General features: G+C 43.0%; 1 protein-coding gene across 3 annotated transcripts in view; it reads left to right on the plus strand.

The window, feature by feature from the left end:
* The first annotated feature begins 226 nt into the window (after positions 1-226).
* The window catches only part of rps6ka5 (ribosomal protein S6 kinase, polypeptide 5), a 40,236-nt gene continuing 26,342 nt past the window's right edge, over positions 227-14,120 (plus strand). For 2 of the 3 annotated variants that reach the window (XM_041848141.2, XM_041848143.2), the window contains exons 1-5: positions 227-479; positions 9,395-9,466; positions 9,672-9,890; positions 10,210-10,325; positions 10,705-10,806. In XM_041848141.2, the coding sequence (XP_041704075.1) occupies positions 398-479; positions 9,395-9,466; positions 9,672-9,890; positions 10,210-10,325; positions 10,705-10,806 (591 nt within the window). In that variant the 5' untranslated portion in view covers positions 227-397. Of the gene's footprint in view, positions 480-9,394; positions 9,467-9,671; positions 9,891-10,209; positions 10,326-10,704; positions 10,807-14,120 lie in introns of those variants that run through there. The other variant, XM_041848144.2, reaches the window with a different exon arrangement.

Raw genomic sequence — 14,120 nt, forward strand, 5'->3', positions numbered from 1 at the left:
ATCATCTGGCAGACCCTCAGCCCCGGTCTTGTGAGAAGGAGGACCCTGATTTCAGCTGTCAGTATCTGACCAATAAGAGGGCAAGAAGGAGGGCCGCTCTGTCATGGATAGCAAAATTGACCAATCAGATGTTAAAACTCCACATAGCAACCCCAATCACAGCTGCGGGAGGACTTGGTCGTGAAGATAGTAGTGGTTACCCGCACCCCCAGCCCCTACGCTATCTTGTAGACACATTTTTGTCTTGCTTGGCAAGCTAAACAGATGTTTTCCCTCAAAGCTCACTGGTCAACACCACATTGCAATCAGAAATAGCTAGCTACATGTGATTCTGTCATTTCAAACTATCTTAACTATGTTGATGGTTTGATAGCCAGCAACTTTATATTTTGGGCACATGTGGAATACAATGCCATCTTCGATGGAAGGATCTTCTAGAGAAGGTGACCTGTTTACTGTGAAACATGAGCTGAAAAATGGTAAGTTGGCTAGCTAGCTGATAGTGATTAGCTAAAGAACCGGTTAGCTAACTTTAGCTAATTCATTGTTAACGGTTAGCTAACTTACCCTGCCGCTGGGGTTTGCAAGTGCAGCCGGTCAAGTCCAAAAAAGGCAGGGAAAAGTGCTCGCTAACCTAGCTAACTAGCTAAGCTAACTTGACCGTCGTCATGCATGCTTTTGGCGGCTATTTAAAATGGCTCAGGTTTTTAAACGGTGATATTAGCAATCATTCAAACAAATCGACAAAAATGTCGATTAAGTTAGAAAACATAAAACACTACTGTAACGTTAGCTAACGTTAAAATTAGAACACTGAAGAGCGCTTGACAGGGGAGGGTTGGCTAATGGCTAGCTGTTTGTCAGGCGTTGTAAAAGCCTGTTTTCCATTTGTGGTGGCTTGTTTAACTTATGTCTTATTATGTTATGGGGGAGTTACAACAGTAGGTAATATTCCCATCCGCATCGTGTGTGTTCAATCATGGTGGTTATATTGTGCTGCAGTCAGACATTAGCTATGCCATGGCTGTCATGCGCGAGAACCTTGAGTGATAGCTGTCACCTGTCAGCGTTCGGTTTCAGTTGAACACTGTACTGTCTGTATTTAAAGTTTGTATTGTCCCACCCGGTCAATCATTTTTGGAGGATGTTGCAATGTACCCTAATCATTCATTGCAAGTGGAATGTAAAAAAAAATTCTGTACTAAGAATTTGTGACATTTGTTTACTTCATATGTTGTCATTTTGCTGACATTTCACTTTTTCCTCTAGAAGTGAGGGTGGCCCCATAGAGTACCACAGTATGAGTCATAATACCCATAAAACCTTGCGGTTAAACACGGAAATGGTTCCAATCGTTTTCCCACCATTCATTCAAAGATTTGTATAACTAACTCAAGATAGACCAGAGCCTGTCGTTTCCAATGGGAGCAAATTAATCATAGTTGGCAGAACAAGCAACTAGGTGGGCAGAGCCAAGCGCGATCCTATTGGCGCATTCTAGCATGTACAGTGCATTTGGAAAGTATTCAGACCCCCTTTTTCCACATTTTGTTACATTGCAGCCTTATTCTAAAATTGATTAAATAAATGTTTCCTCATCAATCTACACACAATACCCCATAATGACAAAGCAAAAACAGGTTTTTAGAAATGTTTGCAAATGTATAAAAAAAACTATAAAAAAAACAGATACTTTATTCACGTACGTATTCAGACCCTTTGCTATGAGACTCGAAATTGAGCTCAGGTGCATCCTGTTTTCATTGATCATCCTTGATGTTTCTACAACTTGATTGGAGTCCACCTGTGATAAATTCAATTGATTGGACATTATTTGGAAAGGCACACACCTGTCTATATAAGGTTCCACAGTTGACAGTGCATGTCAGAGCAAAAACCAAGCCATGAGGTCGAAGGAATTGTCCGTAGAGCTCCGAGGCAGGATTGTGTCAAGACACAGATCTGGGGAAGGGTACCAAAAAATGTCTGCAGCATTGAAGGTCCCCAAGAACATACTGGCCTCCATCTTTCTTAAATTGAAGAAGTTTGGAACCACCAAGACTCTTCCTAGAGCTGGCCGCCCGGCCAAACTGAGCAATCTGGGGAGAAGGGCCTTGGTCAGGGAGTTGACCAAGAACCCGATGGTCACTCTGACAGAACTCCAGAGTTCCTCTGTGGAGATGGGAGAACCTTCCAGAAGGACAACCATCACTGCAGCACTCCACCAATCAGGCCTTTATGGTAGATTGGCCAGACGGAAGCCACTCCTCAGTAAAAGGCACATGACAGCCCGCTTGGAGTTTGCCAAAAGGCACCTACAGGAGTCTCAGACCATGAGAAACAAGATTCTCTGGTCTGATGAAATCAATATTGAACTCTTTGGCCTGAATGCCAAGCGTCACGTCTGGAGGAAATATGGCACCATCCCTACGGCGAAGCATGGTGGTGGCAGCATCATGCTGTGGGGATGTTTTTCAGCGGCAGGGACTGGGAGACTAGTCAGGATTGGTGGAAAGATGAACGGAGCAAAGTACAGAGAGATCCTTGATGAAAACTTTCTCCAGAGCACTCAGGACCTTAGATTGGGGCGATGGTTCACCTTCCAACAGGACAACGACCCTAAGCACACAGCCAAGACAACGCAGGAGTGGCATTGGGACAAGTCTCTGAATGTCCTTGAGTGGCCCAGCCAGAGCCCGGACTTGAACCTGATCGAACATCTGGAGAGACCTGAAAATAGCTGTGCACCGACGCTCCCCATCCAACCTGACCAGAGCTTGAGAGGATCTGCAGAGAAGAATGGGAGAAACTCCCCAAATGCAGGTGTGCCAAGCTTGTAGCGTCATACCAAAAAAGACTTGAGGCTGTAATCGCTGCCAAAGGTGCTTCAAAAAAGTACTGCGTAAAGGGTCTGAATGCTTATGTAAATGTGGTATTTCAATTTTATATTTTTTATAAATTTGCTAAAATCTAAACACCTGTTTTTGCTTTGTGTGTAGATTGATGAGGGGGAAAAAACTATTTAATCCATTTTAGATTAAGGCTGTAATCTACCAAATTGTAGAAAAAGTCAAGGGGTCTGAATACTTTCCTAATAATCTGAGCAGTTCCTTAGCAGAGCAGCAGTCCATACTGTGTGAGAGTGAGGACATGGGCGTGTTCGGCCTCCCTCTCTTTCTCCTCTCTCTTTCTATCGTTTATCTTTTCTGTCGGTGTCTCTCTCTCTTTCTCTCTCTCTCTCTCTCCTCGGTCCATCCACACTATACAAGGCATTCGTAGCCATATTTCTTTTATATCTGTATATAAAGTGAAGTGATAGATTCCAAGCTGTGCCTTAATATAATATGCCCCTGTTCTTGATGAGAGGTCAGTTTGGTTGGTACTGATGCCATAGCCAGCAGTAAAACACAGAAACAAGTTGTCAAGCAGAAAGACAAGAATCATAAATAAAGCAGGTCTTTAAAAACAGGGGTCATGAAGACAGAGAAATAAATTGGATGGCTGAAAATAGTCTGGTTTTCGCTCAAGGCTCTGTATGTTCTGCTTTAGATAGGAAGGACTGCTGTAGGGCAGGCTATTTATTAGCCTATTTTGTTACAATGTGACCTGTCCTCGTATGTTGTTTTTAGACATGATGTTTTAATGGGTGAAGTTGCATCATGTTTGCTCTCTTCTCATACGGGGCTTTTCCATGTAAAAAGCCCCATGAGCACTAACAAGTTCATAGGAGCACATCAAATTTGGTGTAAAAGGAAAGCTAAGAGTCTATATTCTTGAACATTTAAGGCATATATGGGTGATTCCACGCCAGTGAGAGCAGAATATATTTTTTGGGTATCTCCGATTATTCTGGCAATTCTCACATGAAATTACATTGAGAGGAAGGATGGACATGCATTTTTACATTTGTATCACAAACCATATCTTTTTTTTATCATGATGAAAGTGGCCATTTTAGGCCCTTTGTGGACCTATACATGCCTCCTCTAAGACCTTGCACCTCTTTGATTGCACCTTTATGATTTTGCTTATTTTTAGACATTGTTTGGAACAATATACTCTTTGAACAAATCACATTTCCAGAGTGGGCTCTCTGGTACTTTTAATGATAAGACCAACCCATTTGAAATTGACTTAAGTCAACTCATTATTAACCAATCACATTCCTCCTTTTAGCAGAGGGAGATCCCTTTGAATCCATTTACCATTCACTGTGCTGGTGCTCATAACATTTATTAGAACTGCATAATTAGTAGAGAGCCCACTGGAAATATTATGTACCAAACAATGTCTTAAACTGAACAAAGTTCAGAACCCTTTAAGTTTTCAGGCCTTGTGGGTGGGTTTTGAGTGGTCATTGGGCTAGAAGTTTTAGCTAGACCTGGCCACCCTGACAAGCACTGTTGCTGTGCAAGGTGGCATATGGGATTCGTTTTTATTTGTGTGATTACCAGAGTATGTAACAAAATGGCAGAAATACTTTGAAAATAGCTAAGGCAGCAATGTATTTTTCTACTGGCCTTTTGAATGTAACGTAATTTATTTGAAATGTGACTGTAATTTTGTAGTTAGAATGCTTGAATTGTTGCTCACATTGCTTGAACTGTTGTTCTCAGGGCACCATTGAAAATTAGACCCTAGTCTCAATGGGTTCCCCTGGTTAAATGAAGGTTAATAAGAAAATGGGTTGAATGAGGTGTTTGCGGCAACAATGAAAATGTGTACTGTTGGGGGTACTTGAGGACTGAAGTTGGGAAACACTGTGTTAGAGCACACTATAAGGAGTATAATGAAACCAATATGTTGTCTGTATCATGTACGGATCATAAGGTCTTACAGGAGGGCACCTGTTCTGAAAGGCCTCAGAGTCTGCAACACCACTAAGCAAGGGGCACAACCAAGCAAGCGGCACCATGAAGACCAAGGAGCTCTCCAAACAGGTCAGGGACAAAGTTGTGGAGAAGTACAGATCAGGGTTGGGTTATAAAAATATATCCGAAACTTTGAACATCCCACGGAGCACCATTTTAAATCCATTATTAAAAAATGGAAACAATATGGCACCACAACAAACCTGCCAAGAGGGCTGCCCACCAAAACTCACAGCCCAGGCAAGGAAGGCATTAATCAGAGAGGCAACAAAGAGATCAAAGATAACCCTGAAGGAGCTGCAAAGCTCCACAGCGGAGATTGGTGTATCTGTCCATAGGACCACTTTAAGCCGTACACTCCACAGAGCTGGGCTTTACGGAAGAGTGGGCAGAAAAAAGCCATTGCTTAAAGAAAGAAAAAAAACGTGTCTTTGTGAGATGCAGAGTAGGTGAACCGATGATCTCCGCATGTGTGGTTCCCACCGTGAAGCATGGAGGAGGAGGTATGATGGTGTGGGGGTGCTTTGCTGATGACACTGTCTGTATTTATTTAGAATTCAAGGCACACTTAACCATCATGGCTACTACAGCATTCTGCAGCGATACGCCATCCCATCTGGTTTGCGCTTAGTGGGACTATCATTTGTTTTTCAACAGGACAATGACCCAACACACCTCCAGGCTGTGTAAGGGCTATTTGACCAAGAAGGAGAGTGATGGAGTGCTGCATCAGTAGACCTGGCCTCCACAATCACCCGACCTCAACCCAATTGAGATGGTTTGGGATGAGTTGGACCGCGGTGTGAAGGAAAAGCACCCAACAAGTGCTCAGCATATGTGGGAACTCCTTCAAGACTGTTGGGAAAGCATTCCTCATGAAGCTGGTTGAGAGAATGCCAAGAGTGTGCAAAGCTGTTATCAAGGCAAAGGGTGGCTATTTGAAGAATCTCAAATATAAAATATATTTTGATTTGTTTAACACTTTTTTTGGTTACTACATGTTTCCATATGTGTTATTTCATAGTTTTGATGTCTTCACTATTATTCTACAATGGAGAAAATAGTAAAAATAAAGAAAAACCCTTGAATGAGTAGGTGTGTCCAAACTTGATTCACACCCCTGAGTCAATACTTTGTAGAAGCACCTTTGGCGGTAGTTACAGCTTTGAGTCGTCTTGGGTATCTCTATCAGCTTTTCTCAAGCTCTTTAAAATTTAGATGGGGAGCAGTGAACAGCAATAGTCAAGTCTTTCCACAGATTTTCAATGGGATTCAAGTCTGGACTTTGGCTGGGCCACTCAAGGACTTTCACATTTTTGTTCTGAAGCCATTCCAGCGTTGCATTGGCTGTATGCTTGGGTCCTGTTGCAATGTAAATCTACTCCCCGTCTAAGGTCGTTTTCACTCTGAAGCAGGTTCTCATCATGGATTTGCATGGATTTGGCTCCATTCATTGTTCCCTCTATCCTTACTAGTCTCCTAGTCCCTGCTGCTAAAAAGCATCCCCATAGCATGTTTCATGGTAGGGATTGTGTTAGACAGGTGATGAGCTGTGCCTGGTTTTCTACAGACATAGCATTCAGGCCAGAGAGTTCAATTTTGGTCTCGTTAGACCACAGAACCATTTGCCTTTATGTTCTCTTCCACTTACTTTTTTGCAAACTCCAGGCGTGCTGTTGTGCCTTTTTGTAGGAGTGGCTTCCTTCTGGCCACTCTCTCATAAAGCCCAGACTGGCGAAGTGCTGTAGTCCTTCTGGCAATTCTCCTATTTCAGCCAGGGAACTCTGTAGTTCTGTCAGAGTGGTCATTGGGTTCTTGGTCATCTCCCTGACCAAGGTCCTTCTTGCCCGGTTGCAGAGTCTGGTAGTTCCATATGTTTTCAATTTCCCAGTGATGGAGACCACTGTGCTCTTGGAAACTTTCAACACTCTAGAAATAGTTTTATACCCTTCCCCAGATATATGCCTCATCACAATTCTATATCGGAGATCTACGGACAGTTCCTTGGACTTCATGTTATAGTTTCTGCTCTGACATGCACTGTCAAACTGTGGGACCTTTTATATAGGCAGGTGTGTTTCTTTCTAAATCATGTCCAAACAATTGAATTGGCCACAGCCTAGGTAGACTCCAATCAAGTTGGAGTGACATCTCAAGGATGATCAAAGGAAATTGGATTCACCTGAGCTCAATTTGGAATGTCATAGCAAAGGGGTGGGAATACTCATCTAGATTAAATATTTGTGTATTTCATTTTCAAAAAATGTGCTATAAATGATAAAAACATGTTTTCACTTTGTCATTATGGGGTATTGCGTGTAGATAGGTGAGAACATATCAATTTAATCAATTTTGTATTCGGGCTGTAACACAACAAAATGTGGAATAAGTCAAGGGGTATGAATACTTTCTGAATTCACTGTAGCTAGCTAGTGCTGTTAGTTCGTTGTTCTCACATCACTTGTCATGATGTGTGCGCGTGCTGGTGCAGCTCTCCACTGACTCACTCACTCACTCAGCTGCCTGCAGCGGTCTCTCAAAACACTCACACCCTCCCGCCCTCTACCTCCCTCCCCACCACTCACTCAGCAACAGCCTGGTAGTCAGCAGCAGCAGGTAACAGTGCATTGGTGGTTCAGTGGTAGAATTCTCGCCTGCTACGCGGGAGGCCCGGGATTGATTACAGGCCAATGTATAGATCTTTTGGCATCAGGTAGCCTCGAGGTTAGAGCGTTGGGCCATTAACCGAAAGGTTGCTGGTTGGAATACTGGAGCCAACAAGGTAAAAAAAAATCGGTCGCTGTGCCCTTGAGCAAGGCACTTAACCCTAATCGCTCCAAGGGCGCTGTACAGTGGTGGCCTTGCAGGTGTCTCAGGGGGCATTGGGATATACAAGAAACACATGTCCACCCCCCTAAAAAAATATTATTATTATAAAAAAAAGTATTATTATTATATATATATATTATTTTTTTATGCCATGGCGGCTGCTGTGCAATGTAAAAGTAGCCCAAAAACATGCCACACGCGACCAATACATTTTTTCCCACTGTATTGTTTTCCAGGTAGCCCAATTTGGACGGAAAACCGCGGACATGGCAACCCTGATGCCTGGGGGGCTGTGCACACTGTAACATGAAGTGCTGAATTATTCGTTTTTAGAAGCCCACAGCACAGGCATAGAAGTCGGTCGAATTTACCCAAAAATGTTTCTAAATCCCCTATGGGAAAAATCTATGCTGGAAAAACGATTGGAACCATTTCCCTGTTTGACCGCTAGGTTTTATGGGTATTATGACACCTCCACCGTGGGGCTCTATGCCGTTTTACTTTCTGCATCTACGTCATCCGCTGAGTCTACCTTTAATGTAAATCCCTGATATGATATGATCTGACCTCTGAGGCGGCCACTTTGATGTGGACAAAACTCTCCCAGTTCATAATAATATGAAGAAAGGTTGGCATAAGTGATCAGATGGCATATACCAGATACTGTACATGATGAGCCTCCAGGCCTACTTATTAAGCAGCTCGATAACCTTTAGCAATGAGGCGAGGGTCTGACTGGAAAGAACACCCAGTCAAATCTATGAATAAACAGTGAAATGAGACTGGGCCCTTGGAGTCGTTGCCCGGCTGGGCTGTCAGGCATTGGTGTTATGCAATCTGAACCTCTTACCTCAATGTTGTCAGAGTGGCAGACAGCCTGACATGCATTGCTCTGGTGCTGTCAGTCAGTCAGTCAATCAATCAGTGAGTATTGTCTTCTGAGGTGGTGACTGAGAAAGAGCGATGATGGAATTGATCTACACATTGTGTGCAATAGTAAACTGGTACTTTTTTGCAGGCTTCTCTTTTTAGGTTATCTTGTGTTGCACTTACGCAGTGAGAGAGCGAAGTGGAGGGAAGGAAAGAGGAAATCTGCCACCTCGTGGCTGAGGCAGTGCGCTCTCTCACTGTCTCTGTCTGTCTGTCTGTCTGTGAGACAGCAGGAATGTGTTCGCTACAATAGACACTCAGATCTTAGAGGAGCATGCTTGAACTGCTCTACTCTGTGTGCTTAGAGACGTGTACACAGACGTGCGTGCACGCCAGCGTAACACACACAGTGTTCCCATGCTACCCAACATCGAACGTCGTTTACAAGGCTACTGGCACACCCTCAAACTCCCAGATTACCTTCACTCTTGCTTGCGTACTTGCTATGCACTCTTCTCCTTCTCACGCATGCCATGCACGCACACACGTGTTAGCCTAGGCCTAGACTACATACTGTAGCCTTAACAGCTGCTCACTCTGCTTTCAGAGTTGTGTTCACTCCAGTGACACACATTAGCCCAACATGTGATTTGGATAACAACATTGAATAATGCAGAAGTCATCAGTTTCGGCATTGAGATGAATTTTTTGTTTCGTTTTTTTAGATCCAGGCCAATATTCTAGGCCTTGTGTGTATTGTTAAGGATTTGTGATACTTTCTTGTTTGTAAGCCATCTTTGTCTGCCATATTTGTCTTTCCGCAGCCAACCTGACCGGCCACGTCGAGAGGGTGGGCATCGAGAACTTTGAGCTGCTAAAGGTGCTGGGAACTGGAGGTGAGTGACAGTTCTAAAAGCCAATCCAATGCTGGAAAGTTGTCACTGATTTTGAGGAGGTGCATTCATTTTATCTCGCCTGGGGGGTGTGGGTGGGTGGGTGGTTTTGAAAACTCTGCCCATCCAGTGCTCCAGGTGAGCTACAAAGGCACTGAATGCTTTTGGCTGCTGACTTTTTAATGTTTTTCTTTCCTCTCTCTCTCAGCCTATGGCAAGGTGTTCCTGGTGCGCAAAGTGAGCGGTCACGATGCAGGGCAACTATACGCCATGAAGGTGTTGAAGAAGGCCACGATAATACAGAAGGCCAAGACGGCAGAACACACACGCACAGAGAGACAGGTTCTGGAACACATCAGACAATCACCGTTCCTCGTTACCCTCCACTACGCCTTCCAGACGGACACCAAGCTGCACCTCATACTAGGTCTGGATCTCTGTCTCTCTCCTCTCTCTCCTCTTCTCTTTTTGTCTCTCTCGCTCTGTCTTTACAGAGAGTTGTTATTTTACAATGAAGACATGAATATGAAGTATGTGAAGTACGAATGTCAAGTAGCAGAATGCAAGATTGTTACGAAAGAAATTCAGCATTTTCAGTGAGACTTTTCACCTGCCTTACAGTGAACTGAACTGACCCATTTGAATTCTAGAATTATACCGGCAATGTTGTAATATCACGGGAGTTAAGACAACCTGGCTTGTTCATACCGGTTTCATTATTATTATTATGATTGTTATTATGACAGATTATGTGAACGGTGGGGAGCTGTTCACACACCTGGTGCAGAGGGTTCGGTTCAAAGAGCAGGAGGTAGCTTTGTACAGTGGAGAGATAGTCCTGGCACTGGAGCATCTACACCAGGTGAGTGTGGGTACTTGTAGACCAGTGTGGGTACTTGTAGACCAACACTTCATTCAGTTTTGACAATCCTCAACTTCATTAAGGTACAATCGTTTTGGAGTTGTAGCCTAAATGCAGCTGCAAATGGTGCAGTTTCCTAGAAATCCTTCATCATACTGTGTTATCACAACTGTCATATTTTAAGGGCCGGTTTCCTGGACACAGATTAAGCATAGTCCTGGCCTAAAAAGCTATTTCACTGGAGATTCTCCATGCTTTTTAGTCCAGGACTATGCTTCATTTATGTCTGCGAAACCGTCCCTCAAATACATTCTGGAATAATCGCTGATTCTACATTGTTGTCGTAGTCGAGCCTTGTAATCGCCTGACTGTTTTCTAGCTGGGGATAGTCTACAGAGACCTGAAGCTGGAGAACATCCTCATGGACTCCAGCGGGCACATAGTGCTCACAGACTTTGGCCTCAGCAAAGAGTTTGATGAGGTATGTATTACAGATTATGTATGGAGCAACAGGCCTACCCATACATCCATATGAACATTATGACACATGGAAGACTTGTGCTTGTAGTGTTGTACTTTAAAATGGTTAGACTACTTATAGTATTAGGGTGCATTCACACCCGCGACGCATCCCTCGCAGAGTTAATGGATTAGTAGGGCTGGGCGATGTACCTTATTTGACTATATGCCGGTATTGTTGCATGGACCGGTTTGGGTTTTTACTAGGGCTGGGAATTGCCAGTGACCTCCACAATACGATATTATCATGATACTTAGGCGCCGATACGATATGTATTGCGATTCTCACGATTCTATATGTATTGCAATTCGATACTGTGATTTTATTGCGATTCGATGTTCTAAACATATTGCTCACCATATGTCCGTTGCAGAGGGACAAGAGAGAGCCATGAGAAAACGAGTTTTGGAATCAAAACGGAAAAATTTTCAAAATGGAAAGAAGTGCTAGGGGCGGAGTTAGAAAGTTGGCTGTCAGAAGTATTACAATGTAAATTTACTTTTAATCCGTCTGTCTGCATATTTCAAGACATGGCATATGAGCATGCAGTGAGCTACCCGATGGGTTGGATGATACTTTTCTCATCAATCACCTTGAAAAAAGATGGGCTTAAACTGGAAATCAACCAATCCTCCATCGTTAACACAATGGAAAGGTCAAATGCTTTATTATCTAAATGTTGAAAGTGCGTGGGCGACAAAGAGAAACAAAATGGGAGCAGTTTGAGGCCATGTGGCGGAGAGTGATGTGGGTGCTGGAGATGGGGGTGTGAGCAGGTGGGTCTTGGCAGGTGTGATGTCGTTGATGTTTGTGTACGTTTGTATGCTGTCGGTTGTATGTGTATGTTTTGTATTGTAAATAAATAAAAATTACTAAAATTAAAATAAAATAAAACATGCTGAAAGCAAATTGGCTCCCTATTTAAAAAGAAGATGGAGAACAAGCTATGAAGGAAAAATAAAGACGTTTTGGTGCAGGTACAGCCAACTAGAGAGAAAATAATATTGCGACATTGTCAAAACGATACATTGTCAAAAATAATATCCTGATATGTAACTGTATCAAATTTTTTCTCCAATGACTAGTTTTTACTTTACCTTCTATAACGGTATTTCAATGTTTGGTATGTTAAGTGTTATATGCAACTATGGCGCGTGTAATGTCACAGTTGTTGTTGCTCGACCATGGAGTCACGAGCACTTCACTTCCCGTTCACTCTGCAGTCTGCATGGTCAGACGCAACAAGATGTTGGTGACAACAATGCTGCTTTCAAAGCCTGCTATAAATACACTATTAGTTTGTGTATCTTTACAGTCAGAAAACATTAGTTAGCCACTAATGCTAATCACTAGTTAGCTAGCTAGCTAAAAGTAATCAGAGTCAGACCAAACGTAGCTACACTGTAGCTAATATACAGCCTGATACCAGTTCTGGCGTAGGCATAGATCACTGTTGTTTGTGCAATGGTATCTTCTAAATCAGAGAGGAATAGGCAAAGCATGAATATGTTAGCTAGCTAGCTACATCAAGTAAGAGAATACACATGTAATGTAACATCGTATATGGCTCCCTAGGAAACACTGACAACAGTTTTTATTTTTTTTATTTTGATTTATTTCACCTTATAATATGGGGATGAGGTAGTTGGGTGGGCAAATTTCAGAAAGGCTGTGTACAGGTGCAGTGATCGGTAAGCTGCTCTGACAACTGACGCTTAAAGTTAGTGAGGGAGATAAGTGTCTTCAGCTTCAGAGATTTTTGCAGTTCGTTCCAGTCATTGGCAGCAGAGAACTGGAAGGAATGGCGGCCAAAGGAGGTGTTGGCTTTGGGGATGACCAATGAGATTTACCTGCTGGAGCGCAGACTATGGGTGGGTGTTGCTATGGTGACCAGTGAGCTAAGATAAGGCGGGGATTTGCCTAGCAGTGATTTATAGATGACCTGGAGCCAGTGGGTTTGGCTACGAATATGTAGTGAGGGCCAGCCAACAAGAGCGTACAGGTCACAATGGTGGGTAGTATATGGGGCTTTGGAGACAAAACGGATGGCACTGTGATAGACTACATCCAATTTGCTGAGTAGAGTGTTGGAGGCTATTTTGTAAATGACATCGCAGAAGTCAAGGATCGGTAGGATAGTCAGTTTTATGAGGGCATGTTTGGCAGCATGAGTGAAGGAGGCTTTGTTGTGAAATAGGAAGCCAATTCTAGATCTAACTTTTGATTGGAGATGCTTAATGTGAGTCTGGAAGGAGAGTTTACAGTCTAACCAGACAACTTTGGTTCCTACGCTGTCACAATAATTCCTCTCTGGCTTATTTATTTGTTGTCATGTCAAACAACAATGTATTCAACGTGCTGCCCATTGTTGGAGACTATCTGACTTGAGCCCGTTTTAATTACATAATGAGCCCGTTTATAACTGCGTAATCAGCTTATTAGTCGTAATAACTTGGACCTTGTGTGTCGTTATTGCAGTGACAAGGGGAAGGAAGTACAGAACGTTTCTGTCTCTCCAGACATGTTCTTGCTTTTCTGTATATTAATATTTCTAAGGAAGTAGTTTAAAGGCAACTGTCGAGTGTCAGTTCCTGACAAGCTAGGCTAGTCTCTGTGGAACTAGGGTAAGGAGAGATGTGGAACTCAACATCAAGGTCAAGGTGAGGACAACAGTTAAAGAGAGACTGAACCTCTGGGAGGGGGGCAATAGGGGCCCACCTAACAACACTCTTAACTGAAGTCTTATCTCTCTCACTCACTCACACACACACACACACACACACATCCCCACCCATGAAGGTTTTGGGCTCAGGCTGGGCCACGACAATACCAATGAGAGGAACCGACTAGGTTCCTGCCCAGCAACAGAGAATGACTGTTTATTTTAGACATACAAGGAGATGACTCCACCTAGTCGGATGACATAAATATGTGCTTGTGTGTCTTGTATGTTGTGTTATGCAGCTGCGACATCCTGTTGGGTGTAATACATTTAGTTTGAGCTTCCTTTGGGGTCCGTCTGGATTTGTACCAGAATTTAGAACCAAACACAACTATATTCCAACTATTGAATTACAATAATCACTCTATTTCCATGATTTCAATAGTTCACCAATAAACTACTGTAGACCTAGCTTTGTTGACCATATCTATCATGTAGCCCTACGTGACACAGTGTGGAAATGATAACAAAAGTGCAGGAAATTCAGAAGTTGATAGATTATTTTGGGTTGGATTGAACATTATAAAACAATCAGAATGGAGAATGCTCCATT

The sequence above is a fragment of the Coregonus clupeaformis genome, chromosome 25, assembly GCF_020615455.1.
Source record: "Coregonus clupeaformis isolate EN_2021a chromosome 25, ASM2061545v1, whole genome shotgun sequence".
Taxonomy (NCBI): domain Eukaryota; kingdom Metazoa; phylum Chordata; class Actinopteri; order Salmoniformes; family Salmonidae; genus Coregonus; species Coregonus clupeaformis.